We start from the raw sequence: 17,619 nt of genomic DNA on the forward strand, positions 1-17,619 counted from the left end.
TAATCGCAGATGTCTACCAGCAAATAGTTGATCAAGGCGTCATCCCAAAAGCCAGGCAGCTAAAAGAGCGAACAGGAGAAAATAGGTCTCTGTACTGTGATTATCACCGAGGATACGGGCACAGGACCCATGACTGCTTCGATTTAAAAGACGCTTTGGAACAGACCATCCGCGACTGAAAGCTTCCGGAGTTCACGAAGATCATTTGTGAGCCTAGGAAGTTCACCCGAGAAAGGTCACTAGAAGCAGATGAAGGTCGCAACCCCAAAACTGTTAGAGCACCCTTGAGAGACGAGACCAATGCGAACCCTACCATCGTGGTCGGACGACTAGGTGAGAAGTCCAAGTCATCTCAAAAGAAAGAACTCAAGATCCTTGTGGCAACCGCCTCGGAACCCCGGGGGCTGCTCACATTCCTAGATTTCACTTTCAGTTCGCAAGACTGCCGACTCAAAGATCTGATCGATGATCTACCCATGATCATCACAGCCAGGGTAGGATCGGGCCTCATGAAAAGAATATTAGTCGACACGGGTGCTGATTCTAATATATTGTTCCGCAATGATTTAGATGCCCTAGGGCTCCAGTATGCAGATCTCCAAACACATCAACTCGACATAGTCGACCTTGGAGACTTCTTCATCAAATCGGATGGGGCTGTTAGGCTCCCAATCTGCATTGGAAACGGAAGTAAAAGGAGGATGGACATGGCCGACTTCGTGATATTCAAAGACTCACCACATATAATGTCATCTTGGGGAGAAAATTCATTAATAATTTTTACATGGTGGTATTCATGAAGTTTCTAACCATGCAGTTTTGGGCGGACGACGGTACCAATGGCGACTTAGAATTGGCAGTGGCCTGCAACAATGCAAACTTATCCTTGATAAAGAAGTGTCACGATGTAGCGGGTATATTCATCGCCAACTTAGACGCAAGGCTGGAAGAACGCCTCTGACTAGAGCCAGAAGGGGATCTGGAGAAGGTGCAGATAGGTGACGCAGAAGAAAAATACACTTTCCTTAACAAAACCTGCCTTATAAGCTCAAGGCCCCCCTGACATCCAAGTTATGAGAGAATGGGGACCTATTCGCAAGGACTCCCGCTAACATGCCGGAGTTGGGCCCCGATTTCATATCTCATCGGCTCTCCATAAAATCGGAGGTAAAGCCAGTATCGTAAAAGCGATGAAAGATGTCGGCAGATAGGACAGCCAAGGCCAAAAGTAAGCAACCAGCCTCCTACAGGCCGGGTTCATCTGGGAACTCACCTACTCAACCTGGCTGCGAACGTGGTATTGGTCAGAAAACCTAACGAAAAATGGAGGATGTGCGTGGACTACTCAGACCTCAACAAAGCTTGTCCCAGAGACTCTTTTCCACTGCCCAATATCGGTAGCCTGGTTGATTCAGCTTCCAGATACAAGTATCTGAGCTTGATGGACGCATACTCCGGTTACAATTAGATACTGATGCACCAACTTGACGAAAAAAATAGCGTTTTTCATGCCAAGCAGATTCACTGCTACACAATTATACCATTCGGCCTGAAGAATGCCGGGGCCATGTACCAGCAGCTCATGATAAAGATTTTTCATGATCAGATCGGGAAAATGGTGGAAGTGTACATTGATGACATGCTCGCCAAAACCGCAGGTGTGGAGTCCTTGCTGCAGGATCTGTGACAGGTGTTCCAATCCCTCCGAGAACATAGAATGCGTTTGAACCCGACAAAATGCGCTTTTATAATGCAGGCTAGAAAGTTTCTCGGTTTCATGCTGATGCAGCGGGGAGTTGAACCTAACTCGGAGAAATGCGACGCGGTCATCCGGACAGCCAGCCCAGGATCTATCAAAGACGTCTAAAGGTTAACTAGGAAACTCACATCCCTCTCTCAGTTCTTAGGGGCCTTGGCCCAAAAGGCCCTAGTAGGGCTGGAAGTGAGCCGAGTTGAGTCGAACTAGACCAAGCTCAAGCTCGACTCACAAAAATTGAGCTTGGCTCATGTCTCAACTCATTAACAATCGAGCCTATTTGTTAAGTTCAAGCTCAACTCATCGAAATCTCACGAGTTGGCTCAAATAACAGGAACATAATCGATAGTTCTATATCTAAATGGCATCAATTAATTATTTTTTCTATTGACTAGGAAATAGGAATTAGAATTGAAACTTGATAAGGATTTACCTTGGATACTCATAATTTTTTTTAATTGACTAATGCACAAATCAAAATATATATTATTATTTTAATGTATATATAATATTAAAAATATAGATTAAATGTATATAACATATAAGATATGCGTATTAATAATTATATATATAAAATAATCGAGCTAGCTCACGAGTTAATGACCTGAGCTTATCCAAGCTCAAGCTCGGCTCATTTAATTTATGAGCTCAATTCTAAGCTCAAGCTCGGCTCACCAGCTCATGAGTTCAGCTTATCGAGCTATTAACGAGTCGAGCTCGAGCTGGCTCATGAGTTGGCTTGACTCACTTCCAGCCCTAGGCCCTACCCTTCTTCACTTTAATGAAGAAAGGAAACAATTTTCAATGGACAGAAGAATACGAGGAAGCTTTTTTACACTTTAAAAGAATCTTATCGGAACCACCGGTGCTACTGAAACCAGAGTCGGGGAGTGCCTTTGTTCCTGTACCTAGCAATCTCCGATGAGGCCATGGCGGCGGCCCTCATCTGAGAAGAGGATATGCAGTAGTTTATGATATATTTCATCAGCAAAGTGTTTCAAAATGCCGAGATACGGTATTCACAACCGGAGAAATTACACTTTTCTTTACTCATCTCTTCGAGACGGCAAAGGCAATACTTTTAGAGCCATCAAACCGTGGTCCGCACAGATCAACCCATCAGGCAAGTGCTACAAAAACACGACCTGGTAGTAGAATGATGACTGGTCTGTAGAGCTATCACAATTTGATATTGCATACCAGCCAAGGCATGCCATGAAAGCTCAAGTCATGGCAGACTTTCTGACCGAGATGGCCAACCATGACCCACCGACTCAATGATGGAAACTCCATGTGGATGGAGCTTCCAACTAAACTTTAGGTAGCGCAGGGTAATCCTAGAAAACTCAGATGAACTCTTATATGAGCAATCTATCAAATACGAGTTCCCGGTATCGAACAATCTGACAGAATATGAAGCTGTCATAGCGGAGCTCACCCTGGCCAAAGAACTTAGGGTCAAGAATTTAGTGGTCAAGAGCGACTTCCAAGTCGTGACATCACAAATCAACGGCACATACTAGGCCCAAGATCCCCTGCTCCAGAAGTATATGGAAAAGGCTAAGGAGTTGTGAACAAATTTTGACAGTATGATAATCTAGCATGTTCCCCGGGAAAGAAACACCAGGGCAGACTTACTGTCGAAGTTGGATAGCACCAACTCCTCGGGAGGCAACCACTCCCTTGTCTACGAGGCAATCAAATGTCCATCGGTGGTCCTGGTCATAGACCTTCAAGAAACCCCTGAATGGACAACCATGATCAGGCGACACTTGGAGGAAGGCGAGCTCTCCGATAACCTTGTGGAACAAAAACGAATAAAGAGGGAAGCCACCAAATACACTATAATCCAGAAAACTTTGTATCGAAAAAGAACCTCTCAACCACTTCTGTAGTGCCTTCACTCCAACCAAACGGACTACGTTTTAAGGAAAGTTCATGAGGGATGTTGTGGCCATTACATGGGAGGAAAAATTTTGGCCCAAAAAATACTAAGAGTCGATTACTTCTGAGTTCTGGCTGACATAATCCACGACTCAATGCAGCTCGTCATGGCATGTGTCAAATGTAATGAGAATGACAATTTTCACATTATCCATGCGAAGGAGTTATCTCCCAACACGACTTCTCGACCATTTCCGATATGGGGAGTCGACCTCATGGGCCCATTTTCTATGGTCCCTAGACAGCTCAAGTACCTGATAGTAGCCATTGACTACTTCACCAAGTGGAACGAGGTCGAGGTTTTGGCCACCATGATGGTAGCCCAGTGTAAAAAATTCTTTTGGAGACAGATAATTAACCAGTTTGTCTATTAAATATTATAACCTTTAGTATACATAAAAATTGGATATATTTAGAGAAAATTTTTAGTTTAAATTAAGATAATTTTCTAACTATCTTTTTTGTTCTTTTAGTATTAAATATTATTTACTAATGTAATGAAAAATAAAAATAACAATAATCACTCACATAAATTAAATAGATCATCCTAATATATACATGACACTATATATATCAAGAATTATTATATATGATAAATAGTTTATTTTTATTTTTTGTAATGATCATATAGGTAATTCCATGTATACATCAACTAATCTTTATAACACATAATCTATTGTATAAATTTTTTTCTCTTAATATATGTAAATTAATGAATTTAAGAAGATATAAGATGTTATGTATATTATTTAAGATACTAAGCAACTTAAGCCATCATTTAAGACAATAAATATAATAGTGTAAATATCTACTTACTTATTACTATTCAAAAAATATATAAATAGTATAAACTAATATTTTTTGGTAGAAAAATAATAATAAAAATTATTAATTAAGTTAATTATATAATAAAAAATGGTAAATAATTTTTTAAATGATAATAATAAATGAGATCACTATTCTCACATACTACAAAGTTTATAAAAAATTTTATAATAAACCAACCCTCAATAAATTATATTAACCATGTCAAAAAAATAAATTATACATTAGATATTGTTTACATAATAATATAATATATATTATTGATCATTAAGTGCTAAATATTTTGTACCAAACTTTTTTTTTGTTATTTAAATTTGAATAAGAAAATAAAAAGTTATTTTAAATTTTATCTCACTGACTAGAATTAATTTTAAAATAAAAATTATTTTATACATCATATTATTAAATATGTGGTCATTTGCTTTTCTTTAACAGCAATTATTGTCAAGATAAAATAGTGTAAAAAATTTAAAAAAATATTTACTAATTAAGGGATAATAATTTATTTTTCAAACAATAAATTATTTATTGAATAACAAAAGTTGTTATGGTTTTTCTTCACACAAACTAATACTCAATGATGATATTCCGATAATATTACCAAGGAATATTAATCAATTTAATAGCTTTTATAATGGCTTAAGTCTATAAGTTTGAAAACATAGAAACCATGTCATAAAACGTGAAATTTTAATAGATAACATTAATCACATTGTTTTGATTTCAAGAATGAGTATGATACCAATAAATAAATCTGTTTCAGATAAATTTTAACAAAGATAAGTTTCCATAAATATTGCTATCAATGAGAAATTGTTCTACTTTAAAGATAAATACTATTTTTTTTTACGGTATTTTCTAACTATGCAAGCCAAGAATTCACCACGGATTGAAGTTTCATTTATTAAAGGTCTACTCAATGAATTGCTACACACACAAAGTGATATTTAAATCCATAATACTTACTTAAACAAACGAATGAGATAACTACTCAACTAATTCAAATTAGTTAAAGGCAAATACTAATTGTTTTTAATGTTTTTAACATTAAAAATTATTGAACTCTAATTTTAATTATAATTTTATAAAATATTTTTTACATAAAAAACTTCATATATTTTTATGTATTATCTCATACATGATATATATTAGTAATAATAAAAATGAGTGGAATTCGTTAGTAGATCAGAGAGAGACGTGGTGAACGAACAAAAATGTAGTAGCAGCCCATCAAGACTTGGAATTGTACGGTTTTTACAATACAGAACATCAACTTGAACAAGAGAAAAACATCAACTAAAAAACTCGCACTCCTCAGGGGTGGCTCAGTACAAGTTTCACTGAAATAATTACAAATTGATGCTGAAAGCTCAGCATTGTTTTTCAAAATTCTGGCATTAGGCATAGTGAAGCAGACGATTTCTGTTATCTTTCTACTCGTTACAATTACTCATCAACTAAGTAAATACTCGTTGAACTTATTAAAAAAGATTTGAAAATAAGAAAGCTTATCTTGGCAATACAAAATAGTTAAGCAATAGTTTGAAAATGTATCATTAATCAGCAGTATCATTAACAACTATGTCCAATGAAAACACTGAAACTCCCAAATCTTGATTCTTGAGGGAGTACTTCTGGTTTTTGGAAGGTTCTATTTTCTAGTGAGGATTGGGCTTAGACTTCTGACCATAACCCCACAAGCTACGTGTAAACTCATTTAGCTAAAATATTTACTTGGATAGTTGGAATTCAAGATATCCAGTAAGTATTTGTGATAATAAAGCAACTCTACAGATTGCTTCAAACCTATTTGGTGATTGATGAAAGAATAAAACACAATTAGCTAACACTTCAGACAGTCAACTAATGTAATCCCAGCAGCTAAATTTAACACAATAACAGGTCAGTTGCCTTATCAAAAACAAACTGTAGCTTTACTTAATAATGGAATGAGTTGAGCCAAATGTCATACTATATATGAACACATTTTTTTTTTTTTTGGTTAACATATAAACACGTTTAACCTCATCACAATCCATGGACAGTTTTCATGCACTTATATCGATTATTGGTGGGTAATGAGTCACTACAATTCCCATTTTAATGTTTGATTCCAGCCCATAAAATAATTCAGAGTTAGCAAAGTTCCATGAAGCATTTTTCAACATCCACCAACTTCTCATCACATCACAACTGCCTTAAATTAGGCGCCGAGGCTTGGAACCATTGGCAGAATCTGCTGCCTCACAAGGAGCTACACAAGGGTTCGAATCCTGAGTGAGCTCAGGAAGTTATAGAACCCATAGTAATAGTGAGGGGTGTGTGTGTGTTGCGTAAAAGACCAAGAAAAAACTGCCTTAAATTAGGCCAGCAATTGAAAATGGTTAACCCATTGAATTATTGAAATGGTCAATTATTTACAAGAGAAAAGAGGGTTAGTGCCAATTTTCCCCTTTTTCAAAGGACATGATTCATGTAAAGACATGTAACTATGTACATACAAGTGGGTCAACAAGAAGCAACAAGCTTTTTGAGAGGGTAAACTATAATTTTTCAGTTGATGTCAAAATATCTTGGATCTTCAGGAAAATGGTATTCCACGTTTAACTGCCAAATGAACCGCAACAAACTGTTAGACTAAGGGCAAACCCAAAATAAATGCACCTATAGTACATATTATTAGACTCATATAGAATAAGAACACAAATCAACCACATCAGACAAACATTAGCCAATAGATCAGCTACCTTACTCATTCTACCTGGGAGAAACCAGAGCTTACATGTAACAATTTGTTCAATATCTATTATATATTACTAATTTTACAATCAAAATGTATCACACGTCACTCTCTCATTACAATTGAAATCAAATCTTCTCCCCAAAATTAAAGAGTTTTCCCCTCCTCTCTCTCTCTCTCCCTTTCTCTATTTCTCTCATTCCTTTACCAACTCTATCTCTCTTATATATCATTATCAATGACTAATTACGAATTTGACAATCAAAATGTACATGACATTCTCTAATTGCATTCAAATTAAATTAAAATTGAAATATAGCTATATTATATATTATATTTATATATTCTTAACTGATTTAATAACTAAAATGTGTCACATAACACTCTCTTATTAAAATTTAGAGAAAATACCTCCTTCTTACACTCTCTTATCTACGTCTCTTTTTTTTTTCTATTTCTCTCTATCCTTCTCACTCTATATATAATTTATAATTTATATTTTATATTAGTAATTTGACAAATCAAAATGTGGCACCAGATATTTTTTTATTATAATTAAAATAAAATTTTTCCTTAGCTTCCAAAATTAACAAACTCACTCTCTCATTCTTCTCCTTTATCTTTCTCTTTTCTCTCATTCTCTATTTTTCTCTACTTTTCTATTCTACAAAAATTAAAATTAACAATATAATATAATTGAAATAAAAAATATTATTATACACATTTTTTTATTTACTTTTAAATTTTTACTGCTTATCTTTCTAATCTATATTTTCACTTCTTTTCTTTCAAATATTTATTACATATAATTTAGAGAAAATACTAATGTTGTGACTAAAAGTTAGAATCAAGATTTAATTATTTTAAAAAATAAATAAATTTGAGTTAATTTTATAACTATCAATATAAATCTTTTTATGCTAATATATATAATATTATTTTTAAATAACAAGCATAAAAATTAACTATTTCTATTTGTGCAACAGACTTAACGCCTAATCAAATATAAAAGTATACCCATTAAATTATATTCTTCCAAATTTTAGATAACGAATGTTAAAATTAATTATTAGTAAAAAATTAAACTCTTTCATATGAAAATAATAACTAAAATATTTATTATTTAATTTTTTTATCTACAAAGACCCTAGTCTTCTTAGTTGACAAACTTGTGTCCCTGGTGACCTTTTTGTAAAAGTAGTTTAATGCTATAAATTTTTTGTACTATAATCTATAATGTTAGAACTAATGTAGTTTTAAAATATTTATATTCCCGTAATGTTATTACGGGTACTAGTTTTACATAAAAAGCAAACACATTGAAAAGGAATATATTGTCAAGACAAAATTGGATTATTGCTACAGAAAATCCTTGTACATAACTAGTGGGACACTATTATTGAGGTAGTTATATGCCTCAGAGAATGAGTGGGTTATAAATAGAAATGAGAGGGAAAGGGAAAAGGAATGAAGGAGAATAGGCAGTTTAGAGTTATGGCGAGAAGAGGGAAATGTGAAGAAATAAAACTTTATCTCGTTGGTACTCCATCTGATTTGATGGATGCGGCAGCCCAATTAATTGAAAAAAAAAATCAGAAGGATTTTGAAGTGGGAAATTGAGGAAGAACATCTGATGAAAACAAATGGATATAGAGATAATCTACATGAAGAAACTATAGTATGAAACAGGAGAATAAGCACTGTTAGGAACCCAAGCAATCATAGTGCAGTGAGTAGCAAATGGAAAAATGGACGAGACCAATAAGGAATAGAGGGGTGATGAATATTTGTAACTGAATTTGCCGAGTTGGAACTGAAGAGAGGTAGTTAAAACAATATAAGGGACTTTCTATCTTGAAGGCTCAGCAAGATTGTATATAGATTTTGATCAAATACTATCACACTCAAGGGAGTTGATCAATACCGGTTCCCACAAATACTCACAATTTGACACATACATCCATCGTTCAAAGCTTGAGTAGTCACATGATTAGCAACGGAATGACTTGTGACTCCTAAGCCAACTATTTGTGTAATTCAAAGTTTCAGTTTCAGTTTATGTCATATGTGCATTGAACTCCTACATACCACTACCTCGTCATGGAATAAATACCCCTAAAAGAGAAAGACAAACCAAAAGCAAGAATAACTACAAACCTAAAAATGTAATCTAATAATTTTCCATGCAATATGAAGCCGCCATATTGCTTTTGACAGATCTAGTATGATGTGCCACAGAAAGGTATGCAGTGTGTGAAAGCCAAAGTTAGAACATACCTTGCCCTCATCAGCATCCGAATGACGTTGAGGGAACACAACTCTGACATCATTATATAAGTAGAATCTCCGCTCCCCCTCCATATCCAATCCAGCTTTTTCTGGAATAGAATTACATCTGCCTTTTGGAACTGTTTTACTAGTCCTTTTAGAAAATGGGCATATAAAACGGAGGTGAAGAGCATAACGTAATGGACGGGCACTATTAGAATTCTCATTGACCTTTGCACAGGAATTCAGTGATTTCCCTGATTCGTCACATGTTTTGTCCCACCATTCCTTACTTTCAGTTTTTTTCCCACATTTGCCTATCATTTCCGACATGATCTGGTTTGGTGTTTGCTTTTGCTTGGAAGAATACTCATTCTTTATTAAATCTTTCAAGCTAGAGCTCTTTCTGTTGCTTTGGTTTGTAGATTTTAGTTTATTTACAAGATCAACTGCATCATCGTGCTTTACTTCTCCATTGCATGAGATGTCACAATGCTTTTGTTCTTGTGGCACCGTTCTATTATCCAAACCTGCTAAACCTTGTTTCAACTGGGGGGAAGTGGAGCTTGATGACTCAAGGGTAACCTTCTGGCGCAAGAATGTCTACTCAGAGAAATCACAAACATCAGAAATTGATGAACGGGAAAACTTAACATAATAATATGCACAAGAGCAAGCATCCTTTGGAAATATTCATCAATATGAGCAGGGGAAAAAGAAATCAGTTCATCACACTCTCTTATAAATTAGACTGCAGTTTAATTATTCTATGCTAAGTTCATATTTATAGGAAATACAAATTGAGAACACCATTAATGCACATGGAATATGGTAGCAAGGATAATTGCATGAAACACTAACATGTGTAAGACATTCGTCACATGTTTAATCAAACTATATTTTTTCATCTTGGATACATTTTAGATACAGCATGGGCACAATCTGAACATGAAACTCTAAAATGATCTTGGATAGAGTCAATTAGAAGTTGAAGATTAATAGTATTTCTGTCAATGATCTCGATAGAAAATAAATCTAGTCAAATACCCATCCAATTTGCAAAGTCCTATCTCATACTCAGATAATTAAGACCATTGTCTCTGTTTCCAAACTGAATCCTAGGCAGATTTAGTTATCAGTCATTTCCTTTACTTCTCCATGTATTTCTACGTGCCTAGTTCTACCGAGATCAACTGATAGGCGTTCTCTAGAAAAATAGCTAAATATTGTAAATTTGACACCCATTAATATTTGAACAATTTGGTACGTCTCTCTATTGATACAATGTACCAATATATTTAGATGTGGCAAAAGGACAAATTGACATCTCTCCGCATCTTACGAACATTGCTCAACACTCATAAGAAACACACCCTGGTAAACATAAACATGGATCTTAGAACCTAGCACGTATTATCCCATCAGTAATGTCTAATAAGTGAATAAATATTGCGCTCATAAAACTTTGCGTGGCTTCAGACCTGAGAAGGTCTGATCTATAATAGGGATGCCATGTAAAACTTCCTACTTCAAATGGATTTAATACTCTCTGTACATCAAACAACACCTATTGTTTCTTTTAAAGGAAATTTATACCCATCGCCCAAACCGCCAAAGTAACAGGAAACCAACACACCTTGCCATTTTCAATCTCTACATTTTCCTATCAAGGAGATTAATTCCAATTATGTTGGTACAATAATTATGGCTTAGTAGTATTTTCTACTTTGCCTTTTCAAGACTTAATTTCCATTTGGCTATGCGGTCTTGTTTTAATGCTTGTTTGATATTTCAGTGATGCTAAGACCATTTAATGAGTCTAGCGAATGATTCGCAATTAAATCTTATTAGTGGTTTTTGTTCTCTCGGACCCAAAAAAAATATCTTTAAAATATGACCAGACTGAGGCAATCACCCCATAGCATATCAAGGAGATGTAGACTCCTCTACCCACCTCGCAGTGCTCAAGCAGGTATGATGGAGTTCAGAGCAAAAATTTAGCAAAATTAGAACAATTAGGCACTAGGAGCAAAATATCAACATTAAATTGAGATTGTGGTAAATCTTACTTTGGTACCAGCTGGCATGTCACTCAAATCATAGTTGCACAAGAAAGTGTGAAGGGGAGTCTTTTCTGGATTGCTTAGCACCTGAATAGAACAATTGAATATTCAAATGTAAGGCTAAGCCTATTACAGTAGGGAAAAAGACTAAGTCAACACATAAGTCAACTTATATACTGGACATATAAACAATATTACACTATGAGACGAGAAGCACAACTGCAGCACTACTTATATGTTTGATAGAAAGAGGATTTGGGGAGTAAACTCCAAAATCCAAATACATCTATCATTTAAAATGTCTTTCACACCAACATAGCATTAAAGAAGATATGCTTATATAAACTAAACAAGTCACATTTTAGAGAATACAATAAAAGAAAGCTGTAAATTTTCATCAACTCAGATGATCATAGGTGTATTTTCTTGACACCTACTTCTTGCACCACCAAAATCACATGAAGATATCAGCCACACAATTGTGGCACATAATCTTTTATTTCATTTTCCACTAAAGGTGTCGTAATATCAGTGCATTATAAGATGATGACTCAAACAGGTGAATTGAATCCACTCAGATCCAAGAGTTAAAAGTTAAATATGCTAAACAAATAAGTGCATCAATAATCAATACCAGTTGTATCCGTCCTTTCATTGGAATACGTAAACGGCTTTTGACAAGTTGTGAATCATCATTGCTAAGTCCTCGTTTCAACAGTTGGCCTCTAAACATGTTTGATGAAGAATTTTGTGCAAGATCTATTGATGCATAATACAATAGATAGCAATCACCATCAACACTAGTAACAGAAAATGGAAGCTTCTGTGATTTAGGAGAAAAGTTTCCACCGGTAATACTTAGCACAGCAAGAAAACCATCGATTCTCTACAAATATATAAAGAGAAACAAGCAATCAAAAGTCAGTGGCTTTACACTTTTCAATATAAAGTTCAGCATCACGGATAAGTTCACTTCAGTATAGTAATTAGCATATATACAAACCTTACTAAGATTTCCAGATAAGAAGCGGCCAGATAAAAGAGACTCCTCAAATGAACCGACCAAAGACCTCCTGACTGAGAGACCACTCAAACTTCTAGTGAACCTCATGGAGTGTGACCGAGGGGCTGATTCACGAGATAATTTCCAACCCATGTCAGCAACATCATCCAGAGAAGAAGGACAGAAATCTTTGCACAAGAAGCCGACATCTTCAAAAGATTTGGATGCAATGCCGAAATCATCGTCTTTCTGATTTAACGTAACACACGAGATAGAATTGTCATTTGAGTGCTCTAAGCTCTTTAAATTTGAGTCACAATTCTTGACCTGCTCTATCAAACTCCTAGATTCACCAGTAACTTTTATTCTTTCAAGTAATTTAGGACCCAGAGGAGACAAAGAAAGAGGAGAACTCAAGTTTTTAGGAGATATGGAAATTAAGCCACTTTGTGACCTGACCTGGCTTAATTCGCTAAAGTGATCAATTCCAACAGTAGGGGAACTACCCTGGGATAGTAGCCCTTGACATTCATGCAAAGGATCGTCAATTATCAAATTGGATTGTGCACTCCGTTGCATTGGTTTTTGCTCCAAACAAGTTGTGAAGGACCAAGAAAGCCTTGTATGATTGATACTACTTCCAATATTCGCCTTCTTATAGTCTTGTGCAACAGAATTTCTGACACTTTCATTCTTGACAAAAGAGCCAGTCGTGTCATTTCTGGAGCCAATGTCAAGAAGGTCGCCTTTGAAATGACTTGGGGAGAGCATACTGCTAAGTGGGGATAAAAGTCGCTTCCGCACCAACGAATTCGCAGTTTCACTGTCATTGGCTTCAACATCAGCAAAAGTAGAATTAAGATTCGTAGCTGGAACTTCAGCCAACCCATCTGTTAGAGAACTTGTTCGACCTGATTCAAAACCAACCACCCTAGAAGCAGGAATATGAACACTTCGTCCACTTTTGGATGAGAATTGAGTTCTATCCGATGAACCAATCTTCAAACTATGCACATTAGAAGTGACTTCCATGGCTCCCCTATAAAATGTGTTATCAGGGACATTTGAACTCTCTACAGAGGAATTCTTCGGGAAATGATCAAATGAAGATCCAAGAGTGTATGCAGCCAATCCACTAGTGTTTACACTGTTCATGCTGCTCATAGTCGTACCAGAAGGGCTTGCTTCAGAAAACTGTGGCATGCTACTTAAACTTGCACCTGAAGGTGCAACGTTTTCAGCAGTTCCACACAGAGGTATTTGTGGCAAGCCCATCTGAACTACCTAACTCGGCAATGTGGATGCTGATCTGCCCAGATGAATAGCTCGATTGAAACAACCAATGTGATCCCTCTTGTTTTAAACGATCATCATTTCACCATTTGCCCATTTTACCACACAGTCACGGTAACACCAACTATCTTCAACTACCAAGGGCAATCCTAGCTTTCCAAACCTACCAGTTTGTCTAATCAACCATTTTATGCTACCCTATTAGTAACTACAATGCAACTCCTATCATTCTAATCAAGTACTTCTAAACCTATAGGAAGTTCCTAAACATTATGTATCCATCCGAGGCATCCACATGGGAGACAACAAAGCTGACATTTCCTTCACAGGGCACACAAAAAAAATCAAGGACGTGAGTCTATGCATCCAAGATCTATAACAGGTACAAATCTCTCGACCGCCATACTGATAACAAATGAAACCCAAACAATTCATGGCGGGCAACAAATTTAGTGCAGATGCCTGAAACAACAGTATACACCAATCAGTTCCCAGTGTTCTCAAAGCCACAAGAAGCACATAAAAACAATACACATGAACATTACATATCTATCGAATCTCACATCATTATAATTGGAACACAAATTATCAAACTTGGGAAAAGAATGAACCAAACTCTCATTGATCAACAATCTGATGTAAAAGAAAGTGAGCAATCAAAGTGGTAAAACATAGAGCAAGTACCCTCAAAAACCATTGGTCTCAGACAAAAACTTGAAGCTAAAATTTAAAGTTATCAATGCTCAGAACCAAGAAGATTTCTTTTGAAACAATCAAACACAAACAAAAAGAGGAGGGGGGGCATAAAAAAGGAGACACAAAGATTATAGAAAGATTACAAAAGAAAGAAAGGAAACGCTAACTTGCAAGGCACACATTCACCACATGAACCCTCTTCTTAGCTTTTGAGTTTGTCATCTACCACAAGCAACGGCGTAATTTTTTTTATTTTAATTTTTATTATTTGTCCACCTATGTATTTATTGTTTGTTCAACGGAACAAGAAAAAGAAGTTCAGAAATAAAAATAAGATTGACAACCTCATAAACCAAAAATAAGAAATAAAAAATTTCAAACCAAGTCCAACAAGATGCAAGATTGATGATGATCAGAATCAGAATCATCAACACAATAATAAAAATAAAATAAAAGAACTCATAAAACACTCCAAAGAAGGCTGGTAACATAAGAAGAATCTGGAAGATAAATCACATCAATAACCCACATTTCTAAGACTATAGACCAATCAAGAATAAAAATATTAAAAAAGAAAAAAGCAAATTGGAAGAATAAAAGAGGGGATTAAATAAAAAAACGGGTTCTAGAAATTAAAATTTTGGTTGATTTTATTATATATATTTGAGGGATTTGGGTTCTTGGCATTGCATGTGAGAAGTCCTATTATCCTATTACCCTAGCACGTCTTAGGTCCAACACAGAGGGAAACAGTTGAACACTTGGACTGCTTTGTTGAGTGGCACGTACCCCTCTGCCAGCTTCTAAATGGCATTATATCTTGAAACTATCCTCTTTCATGAGTGATAACCTGCACCAAACCAGTTTGGTAATTAGAGTTTGTCAACTATCAATATCCAAATTTGGAATTTAAATACCAAACAATTCAACTGAGTGTTCTTAATGCTACAAGACTACAACACTTGGCTAGAATTTCATAGTTTGGCAAGGAGGAGCCTAAAGAGTTAAAAATCAGCAATGACATTGATGGAAGGATATTGTTGTAGCTTTGGAGGACTCTGAGTAAGTTTTTTATCAAGATTTTTATCCAACTAATCATATTCAATTTGAGTTTTATAAGTGACTAGTATTTGTTTACTTATAAGGCAGACAATAGTCTAACTGATCCATATTTGGAGATTTTGCTGATCAAATATTGCCTCACTTTGACAAAGCTGGTAGTGATCGTCTTATTGTAGTGCTGCAATTGTTCAAAGCCAGATAATACAATAATGAGGTGCTAAAATGGCACTTCTATTTGATTATATGTTCTTATGCCTCAACAAATATTATAGAATTGAAAAAAGTTCTTTGTTCAGGCAAGGTCAGCATATATAGTAGTTATTATGCCTCAAAGCTCTTTTCAATCAGGATATATTTCTGAGGTGAATGAACTCAAGAATAGGCTACTTATGAGTGAAAGTGAAACTCCTTCTCAAAGTTGGGTTAAGTTTGGGAGTGCTTTTAGGGAATTCTCAAAATAGTGCACAATGTTATTCTAGGCATTCACCCTGACTGCTGCAAGACTGCAAGTTACTCCAATTGTTTGCTTTTTATCTTTTTTGGATTTCAAGGGGAAAAGGTGAAAAGCATATAACTAAGTCAAAAATTAATAAGAGTTCATACGTCAAGATAAGAACCATTGAGGTACCTCCCGACAACCAGACCGATTCCTAGAACTCAACATTCCGAGCTTCACATCTCTGGTATACTTAGTACCAATCCCAAACTCACAAACCACCAGGGCATCAATCACTTTTTTTTTTTTTACTCTACTTCACCTCTTCATGGAAGAATTACACCTTGAGTAATATGAATGACAACATGATAAAGAAATAACATTCTTTTCAATTTTCATCTTTGCTTATAAATCTCACTCATTAAGTTGATAAAAATTTCATCAGTTCTGTTTATCTATTTAATTGTCCCAGCATATGAAGACAATTACACAACAGCTATGATCGATATGCCATAACTTGCAGGAATAAGACATACAGTAAATAAACATAATTCCCTGGATGTAAAATTGGGGGTTGCATCCAAATGGCTAACTTAAACCCCAAATCTTCAACCTATCGCTATGCACCCAGTCCTCATGTTAGAATAGATTAATAAAAAAAACAAAGCTAAGTTGATGCTTCAACTCTTCAGATTATGATCGATCTGCTGCATTTGTTAAGTAGCAAATTGTTAATCAAAGGGGAAAAAAAAAGGCAGAAGCATTGTGCAATACCTTGCAGCAAGAATACCACAGGCTAGGGCAGAATCAGAACAGAAGATCGTCGGCAATAGGCAAAGAAGAGTAGCAGAGCGGCGGCGATAGAAGCAGAAGAAGAGTAGAACGGCGGAAGAAGTGAGCAGCAGAGAGAGAGGCGGCGGTGGAGGTGAAAAGAGAAGAGAGAAAAGAAATAAGAATTTGGAGATGAATTAGAATTGGGGTGTGTTGTGCATAGGGTTTGGTTTCTGTATTGATTTTTTGGGCTTGCAAGGAAAGTGTGGCGTGTTAGGTGGTGTTAATGTGTGAGGGAAGAAGACCCATGTGTAATGTGTTATGTGTATGTGTGTGCCCACAGCAGCCTCATTCCCTGCCCCATGTTTCTGTTTATAATACCCAAATACAATGCACCATCATCTCCACCACCACCGCAAGACTTTTTGCTTTGCCTTAATTAAATCGGATTTGTTTAATATTACTATCATAACTAAATCCAAGATTCTTAAATCGGAACGAGTCCTTGAACCGATAGAGTTAAATGTTTAAAAATTTAAAATTTCAACCCAAATTCAATTAGATATAATAAATAGAACAAGTTACTAGTCACCAAAAAAATAGAACAAGTTACTTAAATAAATTATTTGAAACTAAATTTATCATATTACAATTTTTTAATACCAAAGGAAATTACAATTTTTTTATTCGTTTAAATGCACATCTAAGCATTTTTGTATCCAAGTCCAACTAAACAGGCTCAATACAAAAAGAAAAAAAAAA

General features: G+C 35.4%; 1 protein-coding gene across 3 annotated transcripts; it reads right to left on the minus strand.

Moving 5' to 3' along the window:
• Positions 1-6,899: 6,899 nt before the first annotated feature.
• On the minus strand, positions 6,900-17,321 carry LOC112755041 (uncharacterized). Of its 3 annotated transcripts, none has more exons than XM_025802922.3 (7): positions 16,861-17,321; positions 15,306-15,438; positions 12,600-14,354; positions 12,231-12,482; positions 11,603-11,683; positions 9,543-10,136; positions 6,900-7,132 (listed from the first exon to the last, which is right to left on the minus strand). In XM_025802922.3, the coding sequence occupies exons 3-7, from the start codon at positions 13,872-13,874 to the stop codon at positions 7,079-7,081; spliced, it is 2,256 nt and encodes a 751-aa protein (XP_025658707.1). In that variant the 5' UTR covers positions 13,875-14,354; positions 15,306-15,438; positions 16,861-17,321; the 3' UTR covers positions 6,900-7,078. The 3 variants fall into 3 exon arrangements, with proteins under 3 accessions (XP_025658707.1, XP_025658708.1, XP_025658709.1); XM_025802923.3 differs by having other exon boundaries at positions 15,378-15,438; positions 16,861-17,269; XM_025802924.3 differs by lacking the exon at positions 15,306-15,438 and having other exon boundaries at positions 16,861-17,249.
• Between the last annotated feature and the right edge of the window lie 298 nt (positions 17,322-17,619).

The sequence above is a fragment of the Arachis hypogaea genome, chromosome 16, assembly GCF_003086295.3.
Source record: "Arachis hypogaea cultivar Tifrunner chromosome 16, arahy.Tifrunner.gnm2.J5K5, whole genome shotgun sequence".
In the NCBI taxonomy this organism is placed as follows: Eukaryota; Viridiplantae; Streptophyta; class Magnoliopsida; order Fabales; family Fabaceae; genus Arachis; species Arachis hypogaea.